Source organism: Arvicanthis niloticus, chromosome 6 (assembly GCF_011762505.2).
Source record: "Arvicanthis niloticus isolate mArvNil1 chromosome 6, mArvNil1.pat.X, whole genome shotgun sequence".
NCBI lineage: Eukaryota > Metazoa > Chordata > Mammalia > Rodentia > Muridae > Arvicanthis > Arvicanthis niloticus.
In genome coordinates this window covers 71,440,742-71,453,988 of record NC_047663.1, presented here as the reverse complement: position 1 = coordinate 71,453,988, position 13,247 = coordinate 71,440,742, and the positions used below count along the sequence as shown (strand labels likewise).

The window sequence follows — 13,247 nt, the reverse complement described above, 5'->3', positions numbered from 1 at the left end:
ATCTAATGATGAAACCTACTACTCTGTATTCTAATCTTAAAATTTAAGAAGTGCGGATAAAATTCACAGGCAAAAGAAGGGAAGAAATAGAGGGAGAGAAGTAGGGAGAGGGAAAGAGAGGGGAGGAGGAAGGGGAAGAAAGGAAGGGAGGGAGGGAAGAAGGAAGGAAGGGAGGGAAGGAGGGAGGGAGGGAAGGAGGGAATTTGGTCTGTCTGGCAAAGGGTTAGTAGGGGTCAACATAGGGAAGCAGAAGAAATCTTGGGCTGCAGAATCACATGAGCAAGTAAGACGTTGTCCTGAGAATACACAGTAGGTCACAAAGGTTTAACAGAGCTGGGGGAATAGAGAGTACTGAGGACGGCAAGGCAGATCTTGGAGCCAGTCAAGTTCACTGTAATTACCACACTGGGGCCCCAGGTCTCCAAGGTCATGCTTTGTATGCAACTCATTCTCCACTGTTTCTATGGCGCTGGGGCTAAAACTCGGTGGTAGAATACTTACTTTAACATGCAGGAGACCGTGGGCTCAAAGCCCAGGAAGGCATGTGAGTTCCCTCAGGACAGAGTTAGTGTGTGCAGCTTTAGTTTCAGATGGAGGATTGATAACACACCAGCTACTTCTTGGATTCAAAGGGTCATGGTGAAAGTGGACAGTCTCACTTCCTAGGTTGGGAGCCTCAAATACTGTTCACTACGTATGCTATCATGACTTCTAAGAGACAGGAGTATTGACCTGAGCCCTTCCCACTGCAGAACCAAAGAGGGAAGTGTCTTTCAGATATCACATGTTGCCACCAGTCTCTAGTGGACCTCTTTTTTCCTTTGAAGCCAGTAAAACAGAAAGAGATAAAGGCAGGAAATTTGTCCTTGAACTTCAGGTAAGTGGGAATTGGGTGAGATACTCACATTCACACTTAAAAGAGAAATGTTCCACTAAGCAATCAGCACTAGACTCCACTGTGTTAGGTCATTAGTCTGGGGGCAAAGAACATTAAATTAATGTAAAAATATTTTATCCCCCATGAACTCTTATATTCTCTGTCATCTAACCACACTGCTCTTTTACACATCAGGTCTAAAAGAAATTTTTTTCTGATTCTCTTTCTCTGCAATTGCCTAAAATTAGTGAACTATGTTTTAAAACATAAACAATGAGGTTCTTATATACATAGTAAGTTGTAGTATCACTGAGGACCAAAGAATAAAAGCGGTGGAAACAAACCAAGAATTTCTCAGAGGGGTACACATAGAAGGTACCCATCATAGATGGTGACTGTGTTCTGTGTGCAGTTCATTAAAAATTTACACTTTGAAGTTCAATTAATAGGACTATGAAAGATCTGGTTTGGGGATATATACTCAATATTTAGAGTAAGTTACTCTTGGATATTTGATTAAAGAGCCTTGTAGATTTCTTGGAAAGCTTGGGGAACAAAAATGCAATAGTGTTCTGTGTCCATCATGAAAGGGGTGGGGGCTGATCAGGGTGTAAGTGGGTCTGTGAAAGGCAGGGAGTACAGGATTGGCAGAATACTGCTTTGGTACTTGGCTGTTTTCAATAGTGACACTAATGTCCCAACACCAACAGGACAACCACATGTGAAGACCTAATTTTTAAAAAGTGAAAATGAAATCACACTCAAAGACGATGAATAGGGATGAGTTAGTAGGATCTTTTTCTTTGTTAAGAATAAACTTAGACTGTGTGGTTTGGATGTGGTTCCATTATAACCTGGAAAGATCATCAAAACAGTGGCCTTGGAAGAAGGGTTTAATCCTATATACTGTCAGAAATAAATGATCAAAAGTTCATTATTTACAAAGATCACTCACAGACATGGAGACACATACAGTGTGATAAATACAGATTAAAAACTTATCTTTATAATCAAATAAGAGACAAGTGTGGAAGAATCAAAGCGCTGTGCACCATGGAGATTAGGAGAAGGGGTTCAAAGTTTAGCATACAGCTGGCATTAGAAAAGTGAAGACTATGGCAGGATGAGATGCCATAACCCTGCTAACACAAACCTTCACCTAATCAGAAATATTTTTACAAATTCTGAAGGGCACTCCAAATAAGTGTGAAAATCTGAGTGTCGAGAACATGACTCTCTTCCCAAGCAGTCTACTTTTAGAACCCCTTGTTCCTTTTCAGGTTCCTAAGGAATGGCTCTATGGGCTGCGTAAGAGTTGCAAGGTGAGCAGTGTCAGACACAGGGAGTCTCTGCTCTCAGTGTTCCCAATGGGCATTGATGTTGTGGTTCTGCAGACCAGCCCAATCCCCACAGAGCCTTGACAACTAGAAAGCACAGCGCATCCTCTCAAGTCACAAACTCATAAGGCTTCACCCAGAAGTCAAAGTCTCATTTAGGCAGGAAAAGGAGTCACTTGGTGGGGCAGAGAAAGAAAATACCTTGAGCTTGAGGTTGCATAGCTTCAGGTTGGTACTTGGCTGTTTTCAATATATGCATATGGCATTCCAGATTAAGATTCTAGATCCCCAGGAAGCAGGACAATGTCTTTGTCCCACAAAGCAAGACAGGGCTCCCAATATACCCATTCAATTAGTCAGGGAGTTGAGGTTTGCAAGAAATGGATGCATGAAACATGCTGGAGCAAAGAAGTAGGAAGAGCCTCATGAAAGATGGAAATAGGGGCTAGAGATACAGAGGAAAATCTTATGGGTGCAGAAACAAAGCAAATGACCCATTGAACAGACTCTTACAGGGAATGATCTTCAGATCTTATTGTAAACTGGAGAGGCCAGGTCCTCTGTTAGGAGCATTGTCACACTTAACCTTTAGCTACATTCACTTGGGAAAACACTACTGACTCTTGTTGAGTCTTAAGTTATTACATCTTTACAACTTGTCTTATAATTTCTTAGATGGTTGTTAGGGTTACAGGTTTCTTCCCCCTCCTCACATTACATTTATCCAATTGAGGTTTTGAATCAAAGCTCAATTTTCTCTGATTCTGTTTTGTCTATTACCTATTTTGATGACTATTGCAATCTAGTTTTCAAATTATTTTGGATTACGATTCTAACATACGTATGTCACATAATCAGAAGCCCAAGCTGTTCTACTGTTGTAAATATAGTATTTCTGCATGTGGTTTTGAAAATTATGACTAAAACTATAGAGCATAAATGTCTAAATTGCTGTACCACCAGCTGAGATATACTGTAGATTTGTTAATTTTCCCCTGAGAATATTCCTATATCCTGAGATATTTATATATACTATGTCTTTTACTATATTACTAAAATATGGAATACATAAATTCATTTAACAACATTGGTGAGTTTTATTTGAAATTTTTTTCTTATTGCTATTGTTATTTTTACATGTAGGGAAACAGAGTCTCACTATGTTGCCCAGGGTGACTTCAGTCCCATGGTCTTCTTGTCACAGCCTTCAGAGTTAGAGGATTTCATGCTGTGTCAACAACCTTTAACGCCAACCAAAAGCTTATCAAATTCTGGGTATGATGATGGACACTCTTAATCCCAGCACTTTGGAGGCAGAGGCAGATGGATTTTTGTACCTTTAAAGCCAGCCTAGTCTATATAGAGAGCTCTAAGCTAGCCAGGGCTAAATAATGAAACTCTATCTCCAAAAAAAAAAAAAAAAAGTATATCAAATGATTATTTTTTTGTTGTGCTCCTAAATACATAAACTAGAAGCAAACTTTCAGAACAAGTAACAGACGAACAGCACAACTGAACTGATCTATGAGAATCTATCTGAAACTGTACAAGATCTGGCTTGGACAAAACAGGTTATTATATGTATATAATTTATCATATATATATATATATATATATATATATATATATATATATATATAATGTTGCAGTTGACAGTTTTACTCTCTTTCATGAGAAAAAACTCAAACATCTTGTTGAAATAATTGATTCAGCTCTTGGGTGTCTGTGGTTACCTTTCAGTTCAGTAAACTTATCACAAAGCATCATGGATTAGTGTGCCAAAAATTATTCACATTAAGCATAGATAGAAATCTCTTCATCCATGCTCTGCATGTTTTCTTGGTTGTCTGGGTGCGTGATTTAGTCATGCTCTTTTACCATGTTTTGAGACAAGGTCTCTGTCCTATTTAGACTCACCTGTCAAATTGGCACAGCCCAGGTTCATTTGAGGTCTCAACTAGGGGATTGCCCTGATTAGATTGGCATGTGGCCATATCTTTAAGAGGCTGTTTGATTAATGTTTGATGTGGAAGGATACAGCCCACTATGGGCAGCACCATCCCTAGGCAAATGGGTCTTAGCAATACAAACTTGTATTTGGTCAGTGTTTTATCACAGTGACAGAATTCACCATGCAGCTAGAAATAATCTTTTTTTATATTTATTTATTTATTTATTATATATACAGTGTTCTGCCTGCATGTGTCCATGCCTGCAGGACAGAAAAGGGCACCAGATCTCATTATAGGTAGTCATGAGCTACCATGTGGTAGCTGGGAACTAAACTCAGGACCTCTGGAAGAGCTGCCAGTGCTCTTAACCTCTGAGCCATCTCTCCAGCCCTGGAAATAATATTGAATTCCTTCCAAGCACTCAAGATGGTAAGAAGAATAACTTTTTATGCATATATCTCACTTTCATTATTTATCAGTGACTATTTGCAGCTCTCAGTGCTCTCCTGTTGCTTAGTATGTGTACTTTTTAAACTTTTCTAGTTTTTTAAATACCATTTTAAGACAATGCCTTAGAGTTGACAAAATACATTTAAAATTAACTCTCTACTTTAACATAGTCATATTTTACTGCAGGGGCAATCTAAGCATCTTCTACTAACAAATCTCCTCCTTGTATCCTTACTGTTTATCAAGCTATAGACATAGAATATATATTTGTTATGATAATTTTTCAAAATATTGTCTGATATAGCAAGAAAGAACCAAACAGTCAGACTAATGAACTTGGTCTGGTTCATCCTCTGTCTCAAACTACAAGGACAGCCTATCTCAGAACCTAACAAAAATAAGAAAAAAACAAAAACCATACTGAATACTAATGCTGCATCTTCCACATTAGAATCTGAAAGCAGGTTCCACATTACTGCTTTTAGATCTTGTTATTAATGCCTCGAGGACGGCACTGCATCCTTCCTATGTTCAGACAAGGAAGAATCATTTCCAGAGGGTTGAGTGGCCTGTCTATAGAACAAATGGGCTACAGGAATGTACTCAAGGCAGGGCCACACCTCTACACTCCAGTGATCTATCTATGTGCTAGAGAAGAGCTGAACTGAGAAAGTTCAGCTTTGGTAGCCTGCACAAGGTGTGTACAGGATCAAGAATGGCAACATGGTAGCATGAAGGGGAGAAGGGTTGACAAGCCCCTACCCTTAACTGAGGAAGGAGCAATTAAAAACTAATGACTTCTAAGGGAAGGAGACTCAGTTTTCATTAATGGAACAGCCTTTAGTAGGTCAACCACACTCCAGTAGTAGTTAGCCCATGCCCATGTACATATTGGCATCACAGATTGGACTCAGTGGGTTGCTTTCTGTGAAAGAGAGAGGACATACAGTTATGAGAGGGTGGGAAAAGAATGCATCTAGGAGGAGCTGGGGTAGGAGTGGAAATAAATATACTCAAAATATTTTTCATGCATGTATGAAATTCTCTAAAAACAGAAGTAAAAAAAAGAATATTAACATGAGTAAAACTTGTAATTTTTGAGCCATCTAAGGAATAGTTCATGTGCTTCATAGAAAGCATTGAGTTGTCTTCTTCTGTTAGTGCAGGTGGAAGACTATGGAATGTTTGAACACAAGTTCAGAAGAGGGTTTCATTTTAGTGGGCTTCTCAGACTGGCCTCACCTAGAACCCGTCTTTTTTGCCTTCATTTCTATTTTCTACTCTCTGACTCTCTTTGGCAACACTGTGATCATCATCCTGTCTCAACTGGACCTCCACCTGCACACACCCATGTACTACTTCCTCTGCCATCTCTCCTTCCTGGACCTCTGCTACACTGCCAGCACTGTGCCTCAGCTTCTGGTCAATCTCTCTGGACTTGACAGGACCATCAGCTTTGGAAGGTGTGTGGCCCAGCTCTTCATAATGCTCTCACTGGGAGGCATTGAGTGTGTGCTTTTGGTGGCAATGGCTATAGATCGCTATGCTGCCGTGTGTCGCCCACTGCACTACACAAGCATTATGCACCCTGTTCTCTGCAGAGCATTGGTTGTATTCTCCTGGGTGGGAGGCCTTGTGAACTCTCTGATCCAGACAAGCCTTGTGATGGCCATGCCTCTCTGTGGACACCAACTGAATCACTTCTTCTGCGAGCTACCTATTCTCCTGAAGATGGCCTGTGAGGACACAGGAGGAACAGAGGTCAGTTTGTTTGCGGCCCGAGTCATAATCTTAGTGTGTCCTTTAGTGCTAATTCTAGGCTCCTATGCTCACATTGCCAGGGCAGTGCTGAACATCAAGTCAATGGCTGGTCGCAGAAAGGCTTTTGGGACGTGTGCATCCCACCTCATGGTGGTTGCCATGTTTTTTGGCTCAGGTATATATACATACCTCCAACCTGCCCACAGGTATTCTGATAGTGAGGGGAAGTTTGTTGCCCTTTTTTATACTGTAGTCACCCCCATGCTCAACCCTCTGATCTATACCCTGAGGAACAAGGATGTGAAGGGGGCTCTGTGGAAGGTGCTAGGGAGAGGCACAGACTCCAGGTAGAAGAGCAAACAAGAGCCAGCAGATTATTTAATATTCGGTTACTTCAAAATTATTCGATGTTTGCTATTGGAATACATTATTCATAAATGTGATTATATAATTCATCATTTTATTTTGGAATTTCTTACTTTTTGCTAATGACATTACTAGTTTATTTTATATTTATTTTATATTATGGCAGTGACATGGAACAAATTCAAGCAACTTTCTTAGTTGCACATCCCAGCATAGGGTCAGCCTAGGTAGGAAAGCCACTGCTTCTATCACACTACCCCAACTCATCAGAGTCTGAGACTTCAGTTTCTAGAGCAGGATGGTGCTGTAATCACAAGACTTTACCTTGGAACTCAGGACATGCTCATGCCAGCATGTACACTGGACTTATCTTGACCTCCAACAGTCTCAAGGGACCAGATTCAGTGTAGTTTTTGTGGTGTTTGTAGCCATGGGTGTTACATATGACCAGAGCCTTGTGGTTAGTCTATCTAGAGCCAGGGAATTACCTACCACATGCCTACTAGTTACAAATGACTCGATTACTGTGATACAGAGAGGATTGTAGCATGAAAGCAACATTTTTGGGACTCCATACACACTTGCACGGCAAGTGAAGTCTTTAGATCTATCTGGGTTTGCATCACCTTCTGCCTCTGAAGCACAAACACACACCAGTAGTATGCATGCAGCAAACCTGGGCTTAGCCTGCCATCTAGTGCTGAAAAGGCAAAGATGACTCCAGACTCAGAGAATGCAAAGACGCCTGCTTTAAATGTCTGTAAGGACAATCATAAAGCCAGATCTGAAAGGCTGGAAGAAACACCTAGTCCTTCAGTTCATAAACGATGTTGCACAGCAATACACACAAAGAACGTTCATGGAAACATGACTTCTCCCAACGAAGGAGTCAACCGAGCAAACACTTGGATGGAGAATTTAAAATAAAGGTTTAAAGGAAATGAGTCAACAAATACAGACACTACAGAAATAATGCAGAAGCCTAACCAACAACAACAACAGCAACTTAGAGAGCCAGAAATAATTCAGAAGTCAAGCAGAAGGGCTGGGGTGCAGAGCAGTGGCAGAGGATTTCCTGACTGTGAGCAAATGCCCTGGATTTGAGCCCTACACGCATGATGAAAACAGAAAATCAAGCAAAAATCATTGAGCAGAAGAGCAAAGTAAAGAAAACTGACTCTCCCTTCCCCATCAGCTTTCAATTATCAGTCGCCTTTCTGCTCCGGGTGGGAGCTCACAAGGCTCTTCCTCTCTGTGCTGGTATGTTGTCTGGTTTAATCATGGGCAGGTCTTGTGCCGAGATTTTTTTAATAGACAGGAAAACCTATCATATTATCTTTTAAAAGAGGGGCCCAGATATCTGAAAACACTGATCCCAAAACACTTCAGACAAAATTATCTAGGAGCTGAGCAGAGGCTACCCACTAGAAAACACACACAGTTCTTTCACTCACCCAGCCCCCTTTATTGCATGTCGTCCTCCCAGATTAGGGGTAGGGGCTTGTAGAATCCTGGACAACAGAAGAGAATCATAAATCTCCCCCGTTCAGGACTTAACAACAACTCCTGTAGATTCTACCCACTTTGACTCAACAAAATTTTTGGCAAAATAAATGCAAATTACACACCTTCTATGGTGGACACCAGTGTGAAGTATTTGAATAGCAAATTTCTTTTCTTTTGTCATTTTTGGACTCTATGGAGGTCCGTGTCATTTATACAAAATGCCTGTGTCTCCTCGGGTTTTCAGGTATGAACTAAACATTATTAGTTTCATTAAGATAGTTTACTTGGTTTCTTTCTTGAAATTACAGAAGTCAATATTCACATACTAAAGTTACCACTGTTTCAAGGCATCCTTACTCATAGCCGGCAAACTGTGAAGACAAGCCAGATGGCCATCAGTAACTGCATGGAGAGAGATTTGATCTATTCATGAAAGAGACCTAGTCAATCATGTAAAAGAATGGCATCCTGAAGAATGCCACCAGGGACAAACCCCAGGAGAACTGAGCAAAGGAAAAGTAACTTACATGCAAAGAGTCATACACACTGTGGAGTGCCTCATTAAGAAGTGTCCAGAGACACAAAATTACATCAATGGTTGTCTGAAAATGACAGTCAGGACAGTGACTGCAAATGGGCATGAAATTAAATCCGGTGACAAAAATTTCTAAAATGACAAATATACAAATCTGTGAGTATACTGAATCATTACAGTATAAATATTAAGCATATACATTATGTACGTGAAATACATCTCAGGAAACCTGTTAAAATCAGTGTTGGATGGTTATATTGAAAACAAAACTTAGCATTGTATAAAAATCCAACAATCTTCCCACACCCTTCCTATATGCAAAGCCAATAAACAATATAATAATTGCATTTTGTGCTTTCATAAATGAAACTTGGTCTTAGATGATTTTATGCATGTAATGTGTTCTGATTACTCTCAAGCCCACACTCTCTCTAAACTCCTGTCCACTACCATTTCCCCCTCTCCTTACAGTTCCTTCCCCCCCAGGTTGATGAGTGTTGACATCCATGAAACCATTATGGCCAGCAGAATGTTGATCTGAATGAAGCAAGAAGAAAATCCAGTTGAAAGTGATATAATTAGCCAGGGTTGGTACAAACTTCTAGAGTCTGACACTAAGCAGTTTATTTCTGCCATATTTAAGCACAGCACAATTTGGAAGAAACTTTTTCTGATAACAATTAACTCAATCATATGTGTAAAACAAAGTTTAAGGCATGTTTATATTGAAACTCTCTACAAAATACATATGGTCTCTTCCATAAAGATGGCTCAGAAACAATGTTCAAGATCAGGGTTTAGAGAGAATAACTGAGGTAAACATAATAGCCTGTTGGAGTGAGGATTGACCTGGCCCTACAGATAACACAGAAGTTACCTAGGTTGTTAAAAATTATGTGATATATCACAAAAGAATGGGATTTATTGACTGAGAAGCAATGTGCAATGTTTACAGTACATGAGTCGGGAATAAAAAAACACAGTAGCTTGGGGGAATGAGTGAAACCTGGCCCTACAGATGGCAAAAGATAACCAGGCAATAAACTACATGTATTCCCAGCTTTCTGGGTGGAAAACAGGCAAGCATCTTCTTTCTTTGAAGAAATAAATCTATATGTTTAGCCTTCATGATTTCCCTAGTGCCTATCTGTGTGTACAAAGGACCTCATACTCTCTACACACATTAGTGGTCCCTCATATTGTGTCAACTTGACACACCTGAGAAAAGGGAACCACAGCTGATGGACTTGTCTACATCATGTCTATGGGGCATTTCTTATCGCTAATTGATGTCTCAGGCCACTGTAGGCAGTATCACCCCTGGGTACATGAGCCTGGGTATTTCCTTTATTTCCCGAGTAGCTTATCACATCAACAAAGTGAATTAAAACAATGCCTTGTTGTCATTGTTGTTGATGTTGTTGTTTTGTAGCCTACTAGGTTGAGCCAGAGTCCTCTGTGCACGCCCATGTGTTAGGACTTATTCAGTAGAGATCAGTGGGTCCACCAATAGATATCAAATTCATCAGCAGGTTGGGATAGCCCTGTGACCCTCCTCACCAATGACTAGAGTTGACAAGCATCCAGTCTTCTACAGACCCAGTTCAGACAACCACAGCTACTGTGAAATCATGATCACAGTGGCTGTGGCATGCTCAGAGATAATTTCACAGACTTTCTCCCTATTGACTGCCTCATATATTCTTTCTGCTCCTTCTTCCATGATATTCCTTGAGCCTTAATGGGAGTCGTAGAAGTGGCCTGTTTAGGATTGAATGCTCAACTGTTCTGTTTGCTCAGCATCCTGAGCACTCGAAAGTCTCTGTGTTCATCATCATTTTTTGTAGAGACACTTACTAATTAAGGTTAGCATTCATCTATGGTTATAAGTATACAAGATTAGAAGGTAGTCTGATGCCATGTCAATTTAACTATGCAAAAATAAGTTCCCCACCTATATAGCCTATGATCTACTCACCTCTAACATTTTTAAAAATCAGGTTTATAAAATCAGACCTAAAATCCCTCTTGAGGAGCAGACCTTGAACCCAATCAGTGTTCTTAGTTACCCCCATAACAGTTGTGCCAATATTGCACCACTGGGCCCATATTCCTAGCAGGCTGACACTGTAGTTGGTAGATTCACAGTTATGTAAGATTACCAACATCTTTTCTCCTCCAGCAGCCTACTTGTTGCTTTTCAGAATTATGAATGCTGGCGGCAGGGAGGAAGCTTTTGCTTAGTTCCAGCTTGTTTTCGCTAGATCTAGCAACAAAGGTGTCCACACTTTTTTTTTAATATTTGTTTTATTGTCAATTTTATTGGACTGATAATTACTTGAAGGATTAGTAGAGCAACCTCCTGGCTGTATCTTCTCACATATTTCCAGAAGTTAATTAGATGGGGGATAATTCACCCCGAATATAGAAAACACCTGCCCTACATTGGGGCTCAGTGGAATAAAGGAGGATAGAATCTCGAAGCCAACAGGCATAGGTATGCCCTCTCTGTTTCTAGCTACCATAATTTGAATGGCTCTGGTCTACTATACTATCTTAGTCATTGCTCTATTGCTGTGAAGAGACACCATGACCAAGGAAACTCTTATAAAATAAAATACTTCATTGGGGTCTTGCTAACATTTTCAGATGTTTACTCTATTATCATCATTTCAGGAAGTAAAGTAGCACAATTATAGCAGAACTATTGACTGCATTTGTCATGAGTTCCAGAGTGACATCACCTAGGCTTTGAAACAGCCTTTAGTAAATACTCAGGAGTTGGTATCTGAGGCTTATAGGATTGCTCTTCCAAAGGATTCAGAGTCCCTTTGCATAACGTAGGCCTGAGACATACCTGGCAAACCAGGAAAGCTGGTATAGCTGAAAATTGCATAGGCAATGGTTCCTTCAGATAACTCCTAGATCAGATAAGAGGTTTTGAAGTGCAGAAATTGATTTTCTAAAAAAATGCCTTTTGTGTGACAGTAAAAAGGCTCTGCAAAACAGGTTCCAAGTTCAATCCTTGAGAGGCCGATCCAACTGCTGAGAAGCCTAAATTCATCCTGCAGTGCCTCTCTTTCTTTGATCAATCATCCCACAGAACCCAGAACACTGACAGACATGGTGCTGGAGAAGTAGCTATGAGTTCTACACCCAGAGCCACAGGCAGCAGGAAGAGAGAGACACTGGACCTGGCATGGACTTTTGAAACCTCAGTGCCCACGCCCAGTGACATACTTACCCCAACAAGGCCATACCTCCTAATTCTTCTCAAGTAGTGCCATTTTCTGATGACTAAGCATTCAAATATATGAGCCTATGAGGGCTATTCTCATTCAAACCACCACACATTCCAACCATGATGGTCTGGAAGCATGAGGCAATATAACTCCTTCCCCACTTAACTTGTCCTGAAGGTGTTTTGTCACAGTGATGAAAAGTCTGACTACCAGAAATGTGTAACACATAGGCATTCATATACTTTAAACCCAGAACTATAGCAAAGTATTCCTGGGAACTCCATTTGTTTATTCACACCTAGCCACTTAGAATTTTTACCACTGTGGAAAAAAAAAAAAAAAAAAAAAAAAAAAAAAAACATGACCACAAGCACCTTGGAGAGGAAAGGGGTTATTTGGCTTACATATCCTGAGTCACAGTCCATTGAAGAAGCAGGAACTCAAACTGTGTGGGAACAAAGAGGCAGAAGCTGAGGTAGAAGCCATGAAGGGTTGATGCTTATTGGCTTGTTTCACATGGCTTTCTCAGCCTGATTTCTTACAGGACCCAAGACAATCAGTCCAGGGGTGGTCCCACCCACAGTGAGATGGGCCATCCCCCATCAATCATGGATTAAGAAAATGCTCTACAGACTTACCTATAACCCAGTCATAGGGAGGTGTTTTCTTAACCAAGGTCCTTACCTCTCACATGACTCTAGCTTGTGTCAAGTTGACATATAACTAGCCAGCACGCCAGCTTTAGAGAGAAAAGTGGCACTGAGTAGCTATGTAAGTGACACTGGGTAAAATGTGCCTCAGTACTGTCTTCTGTGAAACCAACATGTTATCAGGAATGAATACTCAATGTTATTGTGTACATTGCCTGGGTTGATATGTGCAGAGGTCCTGGGAGAATGGCTTCGACAGCATAAACACTATGTACTCTTAGCTAATATTATCCATTAACTGATCAAGTCATCCAAATTAACACTCTTTCACTTGTATATGATAAATTGTGCCATTTGCATTAATTGTGTATGAAGATAATAGTGTTTGCAGTGTTTGTAATGTTTCTCTTGATTGAGTTATGCTTCTTGTGTGAAGAAAAAGACTAGTACTCCTGAGAGTGTTTAAAGTTATTTCAAGTACAGTGTGTTTCTGAAAACTTTATTAATCTGAGAGAATGTGTAAGTAGTGAATAAATTTTAGTATTATGATGACAGAATCACTCAATGAATA

General features: G+C 40.3%; 1 protein-coding gene across 4 annotated transcripts; it reads left to right on the top strand.

The window, feature by feature from the left end:
- Positions 1 to 288: 288 nt before the first annotated feature.
- Positions 289 to 9,796, top strand: LOC117711285 (olfactory receptor 2Y1-like). 4 transcript variants are annotated; one of them, XR_013111314.1, is made up of 4 exons: positions 290 to 877; positions 4,403 to 4,595; positions 5,778 to 8,003; positions 8,558 to 9,796. XR_013111314.1 is itself a non-coding variant. In XM_076936930.1 (3 exons), exon 3 carries the CDS (start codon positions 5,793 to 5,795, stop codon positions 6,726 to 6,728), a length of 936 nt encoding a protein of 311 aa, XP_076793045.1. In that variant the 5' UTR covers positions 290 to 877; positions 4,403 to 4,595; positions 5,783 to 5,792; the 3' UTR covers positions 6,729 to 9,793. The 4 variants fall into 4 exon arrangements, 3 of the variants coding, with proteins under 3 accessions (XP_076793046.1, XP_076793045.1, XP_076793044.1); XM_076936930.1 differs by having other exon boundaries at positions 5,783 to 9,793; XM_076936929.1 differs by having other exon boundaries at positions 5,778 to 9,793.
- Positions 9,797 to 13,247: the final 3,451 nt, after the last annotated feature.